This window comes from Hydra viridissima, unplaced genomic scaffold (genome assembly GCF_058129835.1).
Source record: "Hydra viridissima isolate aposymbiotic clone 2 unplaced genomic scaffold, HvirCarnegie_v1 scaffold_8, whole genome shotgun sequence".
Lineage (NCBI taxonomy): Eukaryota > Metazoa > Cnidaria > Hydrozoa > Anthoathecata > Hydridae > Hydra > Hydra viridissima.
In genome coordinates, this window is record NW_028324307.1 from 4004958 (window position 1) to 4019036 (window position 14079).

At 27.6% G+C, this 14079-nt stretch overlaps 2 protein-coding genes across 7 annotated transcripts; both read left to right on the top strand.

Moving 5' to 3' along the window:
* The first annotated feature begins 2522 nt into the window (after positions 1-2522).
* On the top strand, positions 2523-5593 carry LOC149884616 (uncharacterized). The gene has a single exon (XM_090095856.1). The coding sequence runs from the start codon at positions 2580-2582 to the stop codon at positions 4671-4673; it is 2094 nt and encodes a 697-aa protein (XP_089951982.1). The 5' UTR covers positions 2523-2579; the 3' UTR covers positions 4674-5593.
* Positions 5594-7086: 1493 nt separating this feature from the next.
* LOC145187111 (uncharacterized) lies at positions 7087-13525 on the top strand. Of its 6 annotated transcripts, none has more exons than XM_090095857.1 (14): positions 7087-7221; positions 8245-8352; positions 8621-8675; positions 8911-8939; positions 9262-9382; positions 9723-9753; positions 9988-10057; positions 10548-10617; positions 11172-11223; positions 11577-11620; positions 11737-11807; positions 11916-11956; positions 12257-12308; positions 12512-13525. In XM_090095857.1, the coding sequence occupies exons 1-14, from the start codon at positions 7135-7137 to the stop codon at positions 13190-13192; spliced, it is 1512 nt and encodes a 503-aa protein (XP_089951983.1). In that variant the 5' UTR covers positions 7087-7134; the 3' UTR covers positions 13193-13525. The 6 variants fall into 6 exon arrangements, with proteins under 6 accessions (XP_089951983.1, XP_089951985.1, XP_089951984.1 ...); XM_090095859.1 differs by having other exon boundaries at positions 11737-11781; positions 11914-11956; XM_090095858.1 differs by having other exon boundaries at positions 9262-9373.
* The last annotated feature ends 554 nt before the right edge of the window (positions 13526-14079 follow it).

Consider the following 14079-nt stretch of genomic DNA (forward strand, 5'->3'; position numbering starts at 1 on the left):
GTCTGCCAAATGAATTTTTTGTGATAAACTCAATAACACTCGAAGTGTTTAGGTATCTTTTTTCTGTCTCCTTCGATAAAAAATATTAAAAATACATTTAATATAATATACTAAGTGTGGAAATGGTATTATGTATTGGGTCAACACAGAAAGGCAACAATAACAATAAAGGATAACTTTGATGTAACGTGATGAAAATTATTTAACAAGACATAATAATTTCACTACTTTAAAATTACTGTTTAATTGTTGCTGTGTGCCTTTTTTATGCCTTAGAAAAAATATTTTTTTTATTGGAAGTTTTATGACATAATTATTGCCTTTGTGGTATGTCTATAATATGGGGAAATTTCAGTGAAAAAATTACTTATAACTATTTAATGATGTTAATCGTTAATTAATAAAATTAATTAATAAAACATTGATTAAATAGCCTTATAAATTGATAAAGAACGTCTTAAAACCCCTAAAACATATGAACCTAGGACTGTGGTAGCTAGTTGCACAGAAAGCTTCATAATTGGAAATAACTATAATATTCCACAATGCATTATTTTTTCAGTAGGTGCATTTTCTAATGGGCTTTTTTATAATTCATTTGATAAAGCAAAACCTTTTGCAAAGTTATTCAAATTTATAATTATCTTGCAAAATGCGCCCAGATATTTCTTGTTTTCAATTTTCATACTTCATATCGTCGGTTGACAAAACTCATTAAGTACAGGTTTATGGGAAATTGACTTTTATACACTATGATGCCCAAATATTAACAACATATTGCAAGAAAAAGTCACTGAGTGCGTAAATCAATCCGAAATAGTAGTATTTTATCTAGAGATATCACATTGATATCTCGATAAATGGAATTTTAATGAAGTAAACTAACTAAAACTTGATTATCTCAAACTAGCTGCAGTATCACTTAATGAGTTTTACTTGTCAATAGACGATATATTATTTCATTTGTCATAAAAAGTCACACATTTGTTTTTGTCAAATAAAAATTAGTTTATATATAGCTGGTAAATCATATTATGTTGATATTAAAATACTTAAATGCTTAGTTATTCTTGCGATTGCCATAAATCAGCTTCGCAAAATTCTTTAAAACTGTGACAAATTATTTTTTTCTTCGTTGTATTTACATTCATTTTATGTATAAGTTATTTATCCTTAACTGTATATATTTTTGTTGTTAAACATAAAAATAGAAAATTCTATAACATTTATAAACTAGAAGTCTACAGCAACATAGTAGATAGAGTAATTCCCTGAACATGAAACCATTGTGCTCCAGATAGCTACAAAACTAGTTGATATTTTGTATTATTTATTACATCTCTAGTTATATATGTTCTAAAGTAGTTAAGTAAATATCTCAATTTCAATACCATCATCAGCGTTTTTAGCATTTCTTAAAATATTAAGAATGTCTAGCTATATAAAATTAAGGTTAAAAATTTGGTTCTATTGCTATTATCTTTAAAAACTAAAAGGAAGTTGCTGTGACTGGTTAAACGAGACCAAAAATTTTCGACGAACCTGACAAACTTAAATATAATTTAATTTCTATTGTTTAAAACAAAAGATTTGTAACAATGCGCAACGAGCATGGTTCGCAAAGAAACAATATCGTTGTAGATCAATCTCTTATACGTCCATGGTGAATATGCACCCTGGTTGGCAAGAAATCTGCTTCACCGCGGAAGCGCGAGTTAGATATTTAGTTAATGTCTTAATAGGGCAAAGTGACCTAATAATGGCCGGGTCTTATTAAGAGCCAAATTTGGGTCAGCTTTTGTTACATTTATTTACTTGGCGGGACATTTACCTAGTTGATTAATAATATTTCGTGTTTCTTTGATATATCTATGTTTTATTTGAGCTTTTGTAAATTTTTCTATTAGTCTTGATTTTGTAGAAATCTTATTTTTGTCAAGGTTAGTAGAAGTAAATATTTTATACCGGCGGTACTCATTTTTGTTTTTTTTCAAGCAACTTTGAGACGCATTTAACGAAGTATTCCTTCGTGTACGGCTTTATGATATATTTTGATCTGTTTTGTTAGTTTATTATGTTTATGTAAACTGTTTTATTTGTCAACACACGAAAGGAAGAAGCATAAATGTAGCCCAAGCTCAAAGATCTCAAATAGTCTCATTAATAGCCACTCGTTTGACCAAATAAGAGCCGTGGCTCTTGTATGGTACTAACGTGGCTAATATTAGGATCTTAGTGTAATTTATACTGTATAAACACTATAAAGTAAAATTGATTTCCAATTTATTTCAAATGCATCAGCTATTTATATAAACATAAGATATAGGCAAGTGCTGATGTAACATTAATTTAGTATATAGCTAGTAAATATATAAAATAGTAACTTATCTATACAATACATGTATATACTTTATATACTTTATATATATATGTATATATATATATATATATATATATATATATATATATATATATATATATATATATATATATATATATATATATATATATAAAATCATTTTTAAGTCTTATGCTATATTTTAAAGCTTGTATGTTATTTCTTTAAGTTGATTTTAATCATGGAAAGCACAAAAAGGAACAAGAAAATAAAAAATAAAACTGCCTCTAGTTTTAACTCAAAGTTTACCCAGAAAGTGACAAAGATTAAGAGATTTCAGTGGTCTAGTGTTGATATGAAAAATGCAATTACAGCTGTTGAAAATAGTTTAATGTCACAACGAGAAGCTGCATTACAATTCAATGTTCCCCGGTCAACTCTTGGTAAATATTTTAGAGGAGATTCAGTTCTTGGTGTTAGACCTGGACCTAGTCCAATATTATCTAGCAATTTAGAGAACAAGTTAGTTGAATATGCAGCAACAAGGGCTACACTTGGATTTGGATTTGGAAAAAGACAATTTAAAAAATATGCTTCTGATTTAGCCATGAAACACAATTTAAAGTTTAAACATTCAACTCCTTCAGAAAAATGGTGGCGCTCATTCAATAAGCGACATAAAAATTTAGTTTTGCGAAAGCCTGAAGGTACTTCATCAGTTCGCCATCAATGCATGTCTGTTCCAAAAGTAGCAAAATATTTCTATTCACTTCATGAAGTTTTGCAGGAGACTCATGCACTTTTAAAGCCATCTTTGATTTGGAATATGGATGAGTCCGGGTTACAGATGGACTTTAAACCTCCAAAAATAGTTGCAAAAAGAGGTACAAAACACCTTCAATCTCGTACTACAGGAAAACGTGAAACCATAACCATTATTGCTGCTATAAATGCTGCAGGTGATTTAGTGCCTCCACATTTAATAGCAAAAGGTAAAACGATTAGGTCTCTTCAATCTTTTAATACTACAGATGCACCTTCAGGCTCAAATTGGAGTTTTAGTGAGACAGGTTGGACAAAGCAAGGGATTGCTTATCTTTGGTTCACCAATACTTTCTTGCCTAACATAGGCAGAGATAGGCCACAAGTTCTCATAGTTGATGGTCACGATTCTCATAACTCAGTTGAATTATTGTCTGTTGCAATTGAAAATAATATTCATATTGTGGAAATGCCAGCACATTGTTCGCATTGGCTCCAGCCTCTAGATCGAACAGTATTTGGTCCTCTTAAAACATATTACAATCAAATCTGTCATGAATTGATAAATGAATATCCTGGAGTTACTGTTGACAAGCCTAATTTTTGTGGTCTTTTCAAGAAAGCCTGGGATCAAGCCCTCACAGCTGATAACATTATTTCAGGGTTTCAATCGTGTGGCATATATCCATACAATCCATCTGCTATTCCAAGCACAGCTTACTTGCCTAATTCTGTCTATTCCATACAACAACTGCTTGATGAAAATGATCTGCTTGAATCAAGTTTGCAACCTATCAAAACTGACACTAGAATAACAACATCAGAAAGTTTAATAGAAGTGGGAGTTGATTTTGAAATAGAATCAAGCGCAAACAAATCTGAAAATACGTCTGAATATAAAAAAACATATAACACTGATTTGGTAAACCTTTACAATAATACTGCTTCTTTGGTTTGGGATACTTATTTAACACATGAGCAGTTTACAACTTTCAACTTCTGTATCCAGAATTGTTATGACATTCCAGATCCTTTGTATAAAGTATATAAAGAATTCAAACTGAAAAAGAGTTCATGCATAAAGGATGTTTTTGACATAGATATTCCAGTGTCAAATGAAAACACAGATCTTCCTATTCCAATTCTAAACGAAACCATTGTTCAGTCAAATTCTATGCCAAATGAAATCACAGGCCAGCCTTGTTATTTGACCAATGAAACCCCCTCTCATTATAATCAGATGCCAAATGAAGCTATTGTTCAGCCTATTCTGACACCAATTCAGTCTTGTACAAAGGGTTCTGCTAATGATAGTGACAATGATATTTTGCCTTATCCAAAGATATATACTATCAAGTCAAAAGAAAATCGAAGAAAGGTTCAAAAATATTTTGTATTAACTTCACAAGAAGCTATGCAATCGAAATTGAATAATGAGGAAAAGAAAAAAAATAAAGTCAAAGCAACTGAAGAAAAAAGATTAAAAAAGAAAAAAGAAAAAGAACAACAGAAGAAAGAGACACAAAAATTATCTAAAAAAGCTAATTTAGTTCAAGAGATTAATAGCAATTAAAAAATTTCTCAACTGATTTTTTTTATTTCCTATTTGATACACTAGCTAAATTTGAATAACAAATAAACACTCCGTTAAAGTACTGCTATAAACCAAGAAAAAAATATTTTTTAGCAAAACAGAGTATATTTTACTATACTCTTTTTACTAAAAAATTTTTTTCTTAGTATCTAGTAGTTCCTAGTTCATTATTAGGCTATAATCATCTGATAAAATAATACTTTTTGATATATAAGCATTCTTAAATATGTCAGTTATAGGTTATGTAGGTGGCTCATAATAGGTACCATTTCTCAATTTGCTGGCTACTATTTGGTCTACCCGGCCATTAATTGGTACGAAATTGAAATCTCTGTTTAAATACATTTTTCTCTGAATGAAGCATATTTTAGTACTAACTAGGACTTTTTTTAGGTAAAGCCGTTTGTCACCAATGTAACAGTGAAAAAATAAAAGCTCCGTTAGATTAAGGCATTCTTCACGGCTATCAATAAGAAATTTATGGCCATTAATTGGGCACTTTGCCCTATATCTTTTGTATGGCTACTGAAATTAGTGGCGCACTCAAAATACGGATCGCCATCTTGGCCCTCTCAAAAAAAATTCCCTTTTTTTTCTTATCGTGTTTTTTTGTTTTTAATACCTCTACTACGGCATATCATCAAACATTTGTCCGCCAGACGAAAGTTTGTAAAACTTGTCTGTAAGTTCTAATTCAATCACCAACTTGATGACCAATGTGGACTCCGCAAAATGTGCCATAATTGTGAATAAAAGGTCTACCCTTTGCAGTGCCTACAGTCCAAATGACCATCTCACTGACTACTATTTTGCCTTAACAGCACTAAAGAATATTGGCAAGAAAAAAAAGCCAAAGATTTCCTATCGAAATTTTCCTCTACTGTTAAACTAATTAAAAAAAAAAATCCCTTTTCCAATTTAAAAAGGTTTGTTCTTCTCAGAAAATGAATAGAGCAAATCTCATATAGAAACTGAAGAAATGATATCAGATTGGTAAGATTCTTGAGCTAATGCCAAACATAAAAAAAGCTTTCATTGTTTTATTCAAATAAACTTGACTGACTTAGTGTGTACTTTGGTACTTCCAAGAAAGCAGCAGAGTTATTAATCTCTAGGTTAAATGAAAACTTCATTGACAGCTCTGCAAAACTCTCATTACTTTCTAACTACTTTTTTTTTTCAGAAGACACTATTTATATACTGCCATGATAATACTATCAGGTTGTCTTTATTATTTGAATGAAGTAGATTATGAAGTTAAAGTAATTTTTCAGCACAAAATACCTTAAGCTAATGGCTGTAATTCTGACTTAGATACACATAGCATAGAAGTTTCTTTATAGTATGTTAAAAGCACAAATTGACATAATATTAATCTTATTTTAATGATTTAGTTTTTTTATATAGTATTTGTAAACAACATTAATAAAAAATTATATTTGATTATATAATTATTTTATTTTTTACATTTGGTATTATATTGTTTATTATACCTAAAGACAAAAGATTTTAGCATAGAATTCTCTTAATAGTAGATAATTTTATTCTTCTTCTTACATATACTTTTAAACTGGAGAACAGGTTTAGAAATGTTGTAACTGTAATCTGATAATAAACACACAAAAAGGAAGGTAGAGGTTTACTTTATTAGAGGAAGATAAAGAAAAATTATTAATCAGGCTTAAACACAAAAAAGCTTTGAGTTGATAAGTGGATTAAGAGTTGTTAATTGCAGAGACTATTGTCAAAATTATTAAATACCAAAACAAATGACTTTGTTTTTAATTGGTGGGTAAAATTGACATAATCTGTGTTTTTAAATAATTTAAGCCACATTTATATAAATTATGCTACCTCATGGTGTGCCAATATATGTTCATGTATATGTGTGTGTGTATATATATATATATATATATATATATATATATATATATATATATATATATATATATATATATATATATATATATATACGCATGTATGTATATATGTATGTTTATATATACATATATATGTATCATAAATATACATATATGCATATGTATCTTATGTAAATATGTGTATTTTATAAATACATATATATATATACACATGCATACATAGATATGTAGGTTTGTATATATGTATGTATGTATGTATGTATGTATGTATGTAGGCATTACATACATTCATATGTGTTAAATGTATATATATATATATATATATATATATATATATATATATATATATATATATATATATATATATATATATATATATATATATATATATATATATATATATATATATATGGTTTTTTCCTCTGTAAAGGGTGTCTACAAAAAGCTCTATCACAAAGCTAAAATTTCTTTTCATTTGTATCAACAAAACTGATTTTTGTTTTTTTTTTCATTTTAGATATTATTTAGTTACCATAAATCTAGTATAATATGTGCATACAATGCAGAACAAAGAAAGAAAAAGACAAAAAAGTTTGCATGAAAAGAAAAATTCTTTAAAAGAAAAAGATGAAGATACTTATATTAAGGTGAGTTTAATATTTATTTTTACTTGGTTTTTTTAAAATACTATAGTTTTAAAAGGTAGACTGGTAAATGATACATATACTAATATATTTAAGATTTGTTAGAATTAGGCTAGACTTTATTGCCATCACTTCAATTCTTTTCTTTTAGTATCAGATATCTCAGATAAAAAAGCTTTGTGTTTTGATTATGGTACCATTATTATTGTGTTGAGTTAAACTAAAAGTTGATGTCTAATTCAAATAAAAATGAAATTTTTAAATCACATTTTCTTGAAATTTGCAATTTTAATACATTCAAGTAAGATTTTTAAAAATGCAAAACTTTAGCTCATATCTTTCACTTGTTACAAAGTGAAACATTGAAATTTGAGCTTAACTTATTTTCCTTACATTTTAGCATGGATAATGGTATTTTATAAGAAATATGGTTGAGTAACTAAACTAAAATTTTGTACCCAGCCATTTTTGAGTATGCAGAACTCAAAAATAAAGTCAAAAATGTTCTTAGCAGAACTTGTTTTTTTAAATGTTTGACAGTTACAATATGAGAATATGTAAAGTAGCAAAGATAGTGTTGTACTCCCTATAGCTTAAGTTATCCAAAGCTGATTTTTTCAGACTGTTTTATATTGGTAATTGGCTAAAACACAACATTTTATTTCATGCTTAGTTACAGGATGTTAAATTTTATTTGTTTTTTGTCTTTTGACTGCTAATAACAAACTAATTTGTAGAGGTCAGAGATTTCTATATTTAACATAGGTGCCAGTCCATTTTAAGTTTTCTAATGCAACAGAGCATGCTGCAATCTTTTTTTTTAGCCACGGTTTTAGTCACAGAAAAAGTTAAGTTTTTGTAGAAAAGGCGAAAAAGATTTAAAATATCAGCCCAGTTATAAGACTAGTAAGAGGCTCCTTTGAATCAGCCCAGTGATAGAGCTTCTCTTGATGTCTAAATAGCTCATAATGTAGTGGAACAATCTTTTCTTCTAGATAATAAAAGGTTTGTTAATTTTAACTTTAGTTTAGTCATTGTATCAAGAAGATGAAACATACTGCTGAAGGAAAAAGAGGAAAAAACTTAACCACAGGTTCACTTAATAATACTGCTATAACAGCCAAAAGAATAACTGTAAGTATTAATACACTATGGTTTATGCATTACATTATAATATTTTGCTTATGCTAGTAAAAATGTGTGTGTGTTATTATTTATATATAATACTAAACCAGAATAATATGTTAAATAGAATAATAAATGTACCATGTAATAATCTGGCTAGTTTTTATTAAATTTCAACTAGATTTTTTGTTAAAGTCAAGATCATATCTCCGCGCAATTCTTTCAAAAGAAACTGTTATTTGAAACTGAGGTTTTAAAAATTGTTTTCACTTTTAAGGTTGGAGTTAAGGGTATCTTTGGTAATGCAAAGAATTCTAGTTCTGTCTATAGAGGTTGGTTTATCTATATATTATTTTAAAAAAATTTTTTTCTTTTTTATTAATTTCATATTATGTGTATATTTATATATTTATTTCATATTATTTTTTTTTATAGTTTTTTATTTTTATAACAAAAATAACCATTTTGCTCCGTTTTCTGAAGGTCAATTAGGATTCAGTTTTACATTCTTTTGAAAGAAGTTTGAAATTAATTTAGTTAATTGTTTTGAAATGTGCCATTTTCTAGATTTGATGCAAAGGATTGAGAACAAGAAGGTTTGGAGTTTTTCAAATTTTTTTATATTTTTAAAAAATAACAGAGTGTTTTGGATTAGAAAAAAGACTTTTTATGTTTGGTGTCTCAGGACTCAAATATGAATTCCTTTTTGAGAATCATATTCCATTGTCCCTGGCATTATAAAAGAATTGTTGCTTTTGTGGAGTTATGAATTTTTTAATTTTTTTATGTTTTGGCTAATAATAATACCTGTCACCTTTTTGCTTTGATTGTTTATGTCTATTTTACTCCAGTCCATTATACACAAGTGTAAATATATTGTATATTAATTTACATGTATATATTATTTTTTCTAACAAGCTTTCAAAAGCTTCATCTTCAGAAATCAAAGAAAGTTTAACACACATAATACAGAGTTGTAAGTCATTAGATGTGTCAACAACCTCAAGACTAGATGGCTTTGTAACTCCAGGTTCCTTTGGCAGATTTTGTTTTGCTAAAATATATATATTGAGCTGTGAAATATTGTGTATTTTAAATTGTTTTTCTTTAAATGTTCTTCTATATTGTACTAATTTTAGTATATTACTGTAGTATATTCTGCATTAACTGGGATTTTAACTGCAAGTTTTTACATATTTGAATTTTTGATATGAAAGCTTCTGTAAACAGAACTTTTTTTTTATATATATATATCTTCTACAGTGTTGTTTCTTTCTTTGAATAATTTTTTTACCTTTTGATTGTATTATTGTGATTAACTGTTATTGTGATAAATACTTTATATGAAATTAAATGGAATATATCGTTTTTTTCTTCAGGGTGTGATGAATCAATGAAAAGTTCAAGAAAGTAACTTAATTTTGTTGATAGTTATCATTAATAGTTACTTTACACGCACCAACTACGTTATACATTCAAATTAAAAAAAGTTTATTCCTTTTAAAAGACAAGATTTTCTTTAAGAATGACTAAAATTTGTACAGTTGTATTAAATTTTAGTTGTTTTGAAAGAAATTTTTAAAAGTATTGTTATAATCAGTTTTAATTTTTATGATCTTTCAATTAGACATGGTTTTTGTTTAGTGAGGTTTGTGTAGTTAGTAGATCAATTAGTAGTTGCGAGGATGAAACAGAACAATCACCTATGCTTAATGTAAGGTCTTAAAGTTTTATTTAATTTATAATCTAATTTGGGTTTCTAGAAATTAAAAACAAATGAAAAAGTTTAACAGAAGTTTCAAAAAACATCACTGAAGTATTAGTCATCGTTCAATTTTTCATTGTGACAATTTTTCATTGTGTTTTCATTTTTCATTTTTTATTATTCATTCTAATTGTTGCATTTTATGTTATGGTGTACATTTATATTTCAAACAGTTATCTTATAAAAGTTACAATTGTTACATTGGTATTTAAAGATAATTAATTAGTTAATTAAAAAACTAGTTGCATTGATAATTAAATATGTAAATGCTGTTTTTAAATAAACTTTTTTAGTTAAAATTAAGTGTATTAGTATCTTAAGTCAATTATGTTATATTTATATCATGTTAATTTATAAAAAGTTTAATAAAGGTCACAAGTTCAATTTCTACAATCATTTGGTTAAATTTCATATATTGTTAAAATCATTTTTATTACAGACACCGTACGAAAAAATTGCAGAAAGAATGCAATCATCACTACCACAAATAAAGTTATTCAAAAGTTGGAGTGAGTTATATTTTTAATGAATCGCATATAAGATCAGTTTGAACAAAAGTATGATGTGTTTATTATACCAAAAATCATTATTCCTAGTTCATAACAAATTTAAACCTTGCTAATAATTTTTTTTGTTGGGCAGTATGAATTTCTTTAAACATTTTTTATCATGATTTTGGGTATTTATTTAAATGAAATTATGAACTTTAAGTAGGTTTAGAGAATTGTTTTGCACTAAGACTGCAGTGCTTTGTGTATTCTTTAAGACTGCAGTGCTTTGTCTATTCTTTAAGACTGCAGTGCTTTGCTTTTTAAAATCTATGTATAAAATATATCTATATATAAAATAACATGGACCATATTATGGATAGTCAATAATAATTCATGATTAATAATTCATGATTATCCATAATAGTGTCCAAGTTATTTTATATGTTTAGATGTATTCTCTTAATCAATCTGCAAATAGGTTTTCATAGAAGTTAAACACTAATTAATTAAATTTAAAATTATTAAAATTAATTTAAAATTATATTTTACTTTAAAATAACATTTTAATTTAGACTATTTGAAGGATGTGAAAGATCATCTCAAGAAAATTTATAATACAAAATAGTAAGTTTATTTGAAAAAATAGTCTTCTTAAAAACTTTTTACATCTCAATAAGGCAATTGTTTGAAAAAAGAATGCAATGGTAATAATTGTCTTATTTTATGTCCATAATTGTGTCTTTTTAAAATCAGAAAATATTGTTATATGCAATTTTGTAGTTATTTATGATGTATATAAAATATGTAGAGAATAACTCTCTTAAAGCTTCATTTTATACATTTGTTAGCCCCTCCTTTGATGTTACTTCATTTGCATTAAAAGCTTTGACCTGTTAACAACAAAGGCATTTTTATTTTTATTTTTTTTTTTATCAAATGCATAATTTGATTGATAGTAAAAAATTATATATCTTTAGTCCAATGGATTTAGCTGCTAAATTCCACTTGAAAGATTATTCAGGTTTTTTTTTTTTTGTTTCTTGTTTTTTATGTTCATTTCATTCCTGTTTAATTTCCTGCTCAATTAAAGATATTTTTCATCAAGTTTATAAATTTTTTTAAACATCGTTGTTTAAGATGTTCCTCCTGCAAAGAAGAGCTGCATAGAAACAGTTAACCAAGAGGATTGTGGTCAAGAAATAAAAAAAGTAATTTGTATTTTACTTTCTTGTGATTGACAGCATTGATGAACAAATTATGTAAACACCATCTTACATCATGTTTACAGCGTTTTTCAGCTTTGTTTATTGCTTTAGGGACAATTAAAGCAACTAGCAGACATCACAAATGTAGAAAGGTATCTTTTTTTTTTGCAGTTTTATAATTTTAACATGTTAAGTGATTTTTGTGTAAGTTTTGCTTTAGGGAATTATTTTTGCTTAGTTCAGCACTCTTCATTTGAAGTAATGTTGCAGCACCGTTCTGTAGTTTGATTGAAAAGTAATGAATCTGAACAGTAAAAATAAAATTCATTTTGTACTGAGAACGCTAAGAATCTATTTATATAATATGCGTATTCCATGGTAAACATTTATCTAATCTTAGTCTGCTCATGGACGATATATTATTTATAAATATATTTAGTTTTCTATTTCAGAAAACGAACCTCAAATACATTATTTAAAACAAACTTTTGTGAAAATAATCAGGTAATTTTTAGATTGATATTTTCGTTGTTTATATTTCTCATTATTCCGTTTAAAAATATTGTACAAATAAAAAGCTAAAAAGTTACTATAGAAACCTTAATATAGCTTTTATGTTATAATTTTTTTCATAGATCAACGGAATAAAATACTTGTCTTGCTAAAATATTTTTCTCATATTTTAAACCCTCGGTTTCTATTTTCAGTCGAGTGACGTCATTCCACAAAAATCGAATGCGGTGCAGAGGGAGGATAAAGAGTCCTCTAATGAACTCTTTGATTGGAAAAGTGAACAAGTAAGTCATTCACAAAGTATCAACAAGACTGCAACTCGCAGTCCGTTTTTGTATCCATTTACAATTAGCGATAGAGCTGTAGCAAAACCTGACAACCTTCAATGCTTTCATCATGATCCATCTTTAAGCAAAAAACCTGACAAGCTTCAATGCTTTCATCGTGATCCATCTTTAAGCAAAAAGGTGGATAAAATCCCAGGTAAACAATATTCACATCGGCCGTTCATTTCATCGATGCCCAATCAATGTTTAAATAATTTACGTAATGGTGGCGCACCGTTTGTTGCTAGCAGTAAGTTAAACATTCGAGAGCGAAATCAAAGTACAAGTTCAGCTCTCACGATACTTAATCAGCCCATAAATACTTTGCGTAGAAACCGTCGACAAACCAGTCATTCTGCGGAGTCAGTACATTCCACAGAAGAAATAGTAGATATACTTGATTATATTGATAGTATCCCTATTAAAATACTTGAATCTGAGCTTCTCGGTCGAAATGACAAAACGACGCCATTTTTTGATACTGAACTGGTGAAACCATCATTAGAAAGTCCATCTCCTCCGAAATACTATCGAATGAGTATGTTTTAGCTTACTTGATTAACTTTTCTGATGACGTAAATAAGCTGCAATCATCTGTTTACGATGCATCTCACTTTTAGATGCTGCAGGTTATAAGAAAAGTTTTTATTGTTTGTATACTATTTGTCGATGTAAAAACAGTGTTGGTATGTTTACCGAGTTATTAGCATCCACTGCAAGCCATCGCTGACGCTTGAGATACAATTTTATAATAAATAACGCAGTTCTCTGAATTTGTTTACCATATTTAGGTGTTTTTGAATTGAATTGAATTTTATTTTGATGAGTATTTATTTATTGCTTAGAATATGAATAAATGAAAGTGTTTTTATGAGTAACAAATAAGTTGAGTTTTTAGTCCGATATGTCTTCTGCTTTTAATTTTAAAAAATTTGTAAAATGCATGAAAAACTACAAGAACAATTTATTTTCGGTTTATAAATATGTTTACAGTATAACATAAATATTTCTATTCATTCTTGATTCTCAAAAGCAAATGATTTTATCAAAAGATATTATTTATGAAATAGTGTGAAATAAAAAGTGTTAATATAAAATTACAATAATGAAATTTAGATTTTTTTGAGACCCTTAATGTAGCCTATTTAGCTAATAGTTAAATCCAGTAAAAATGGTTCTGATATACTTCTAAATACCTTGTAAAAACTAATGAATTTCCTGTTTCAGTTGAATTTTAAAACGAAGTTTCAAAAGTTTAGAATTTCGATAGGCTTTTCTTAGAAAAAATTATGCACTTCGAAACTTTGCTCAAACAGCCGTAATGCAGACAACGAACTTTGACTACGAAAGATGCAGATGCTTAAACATTACATAAAATTATCCATACATCACACTGGACCAAAGTAATCGCCATGTTCGACGTCGGGGAACTCAAA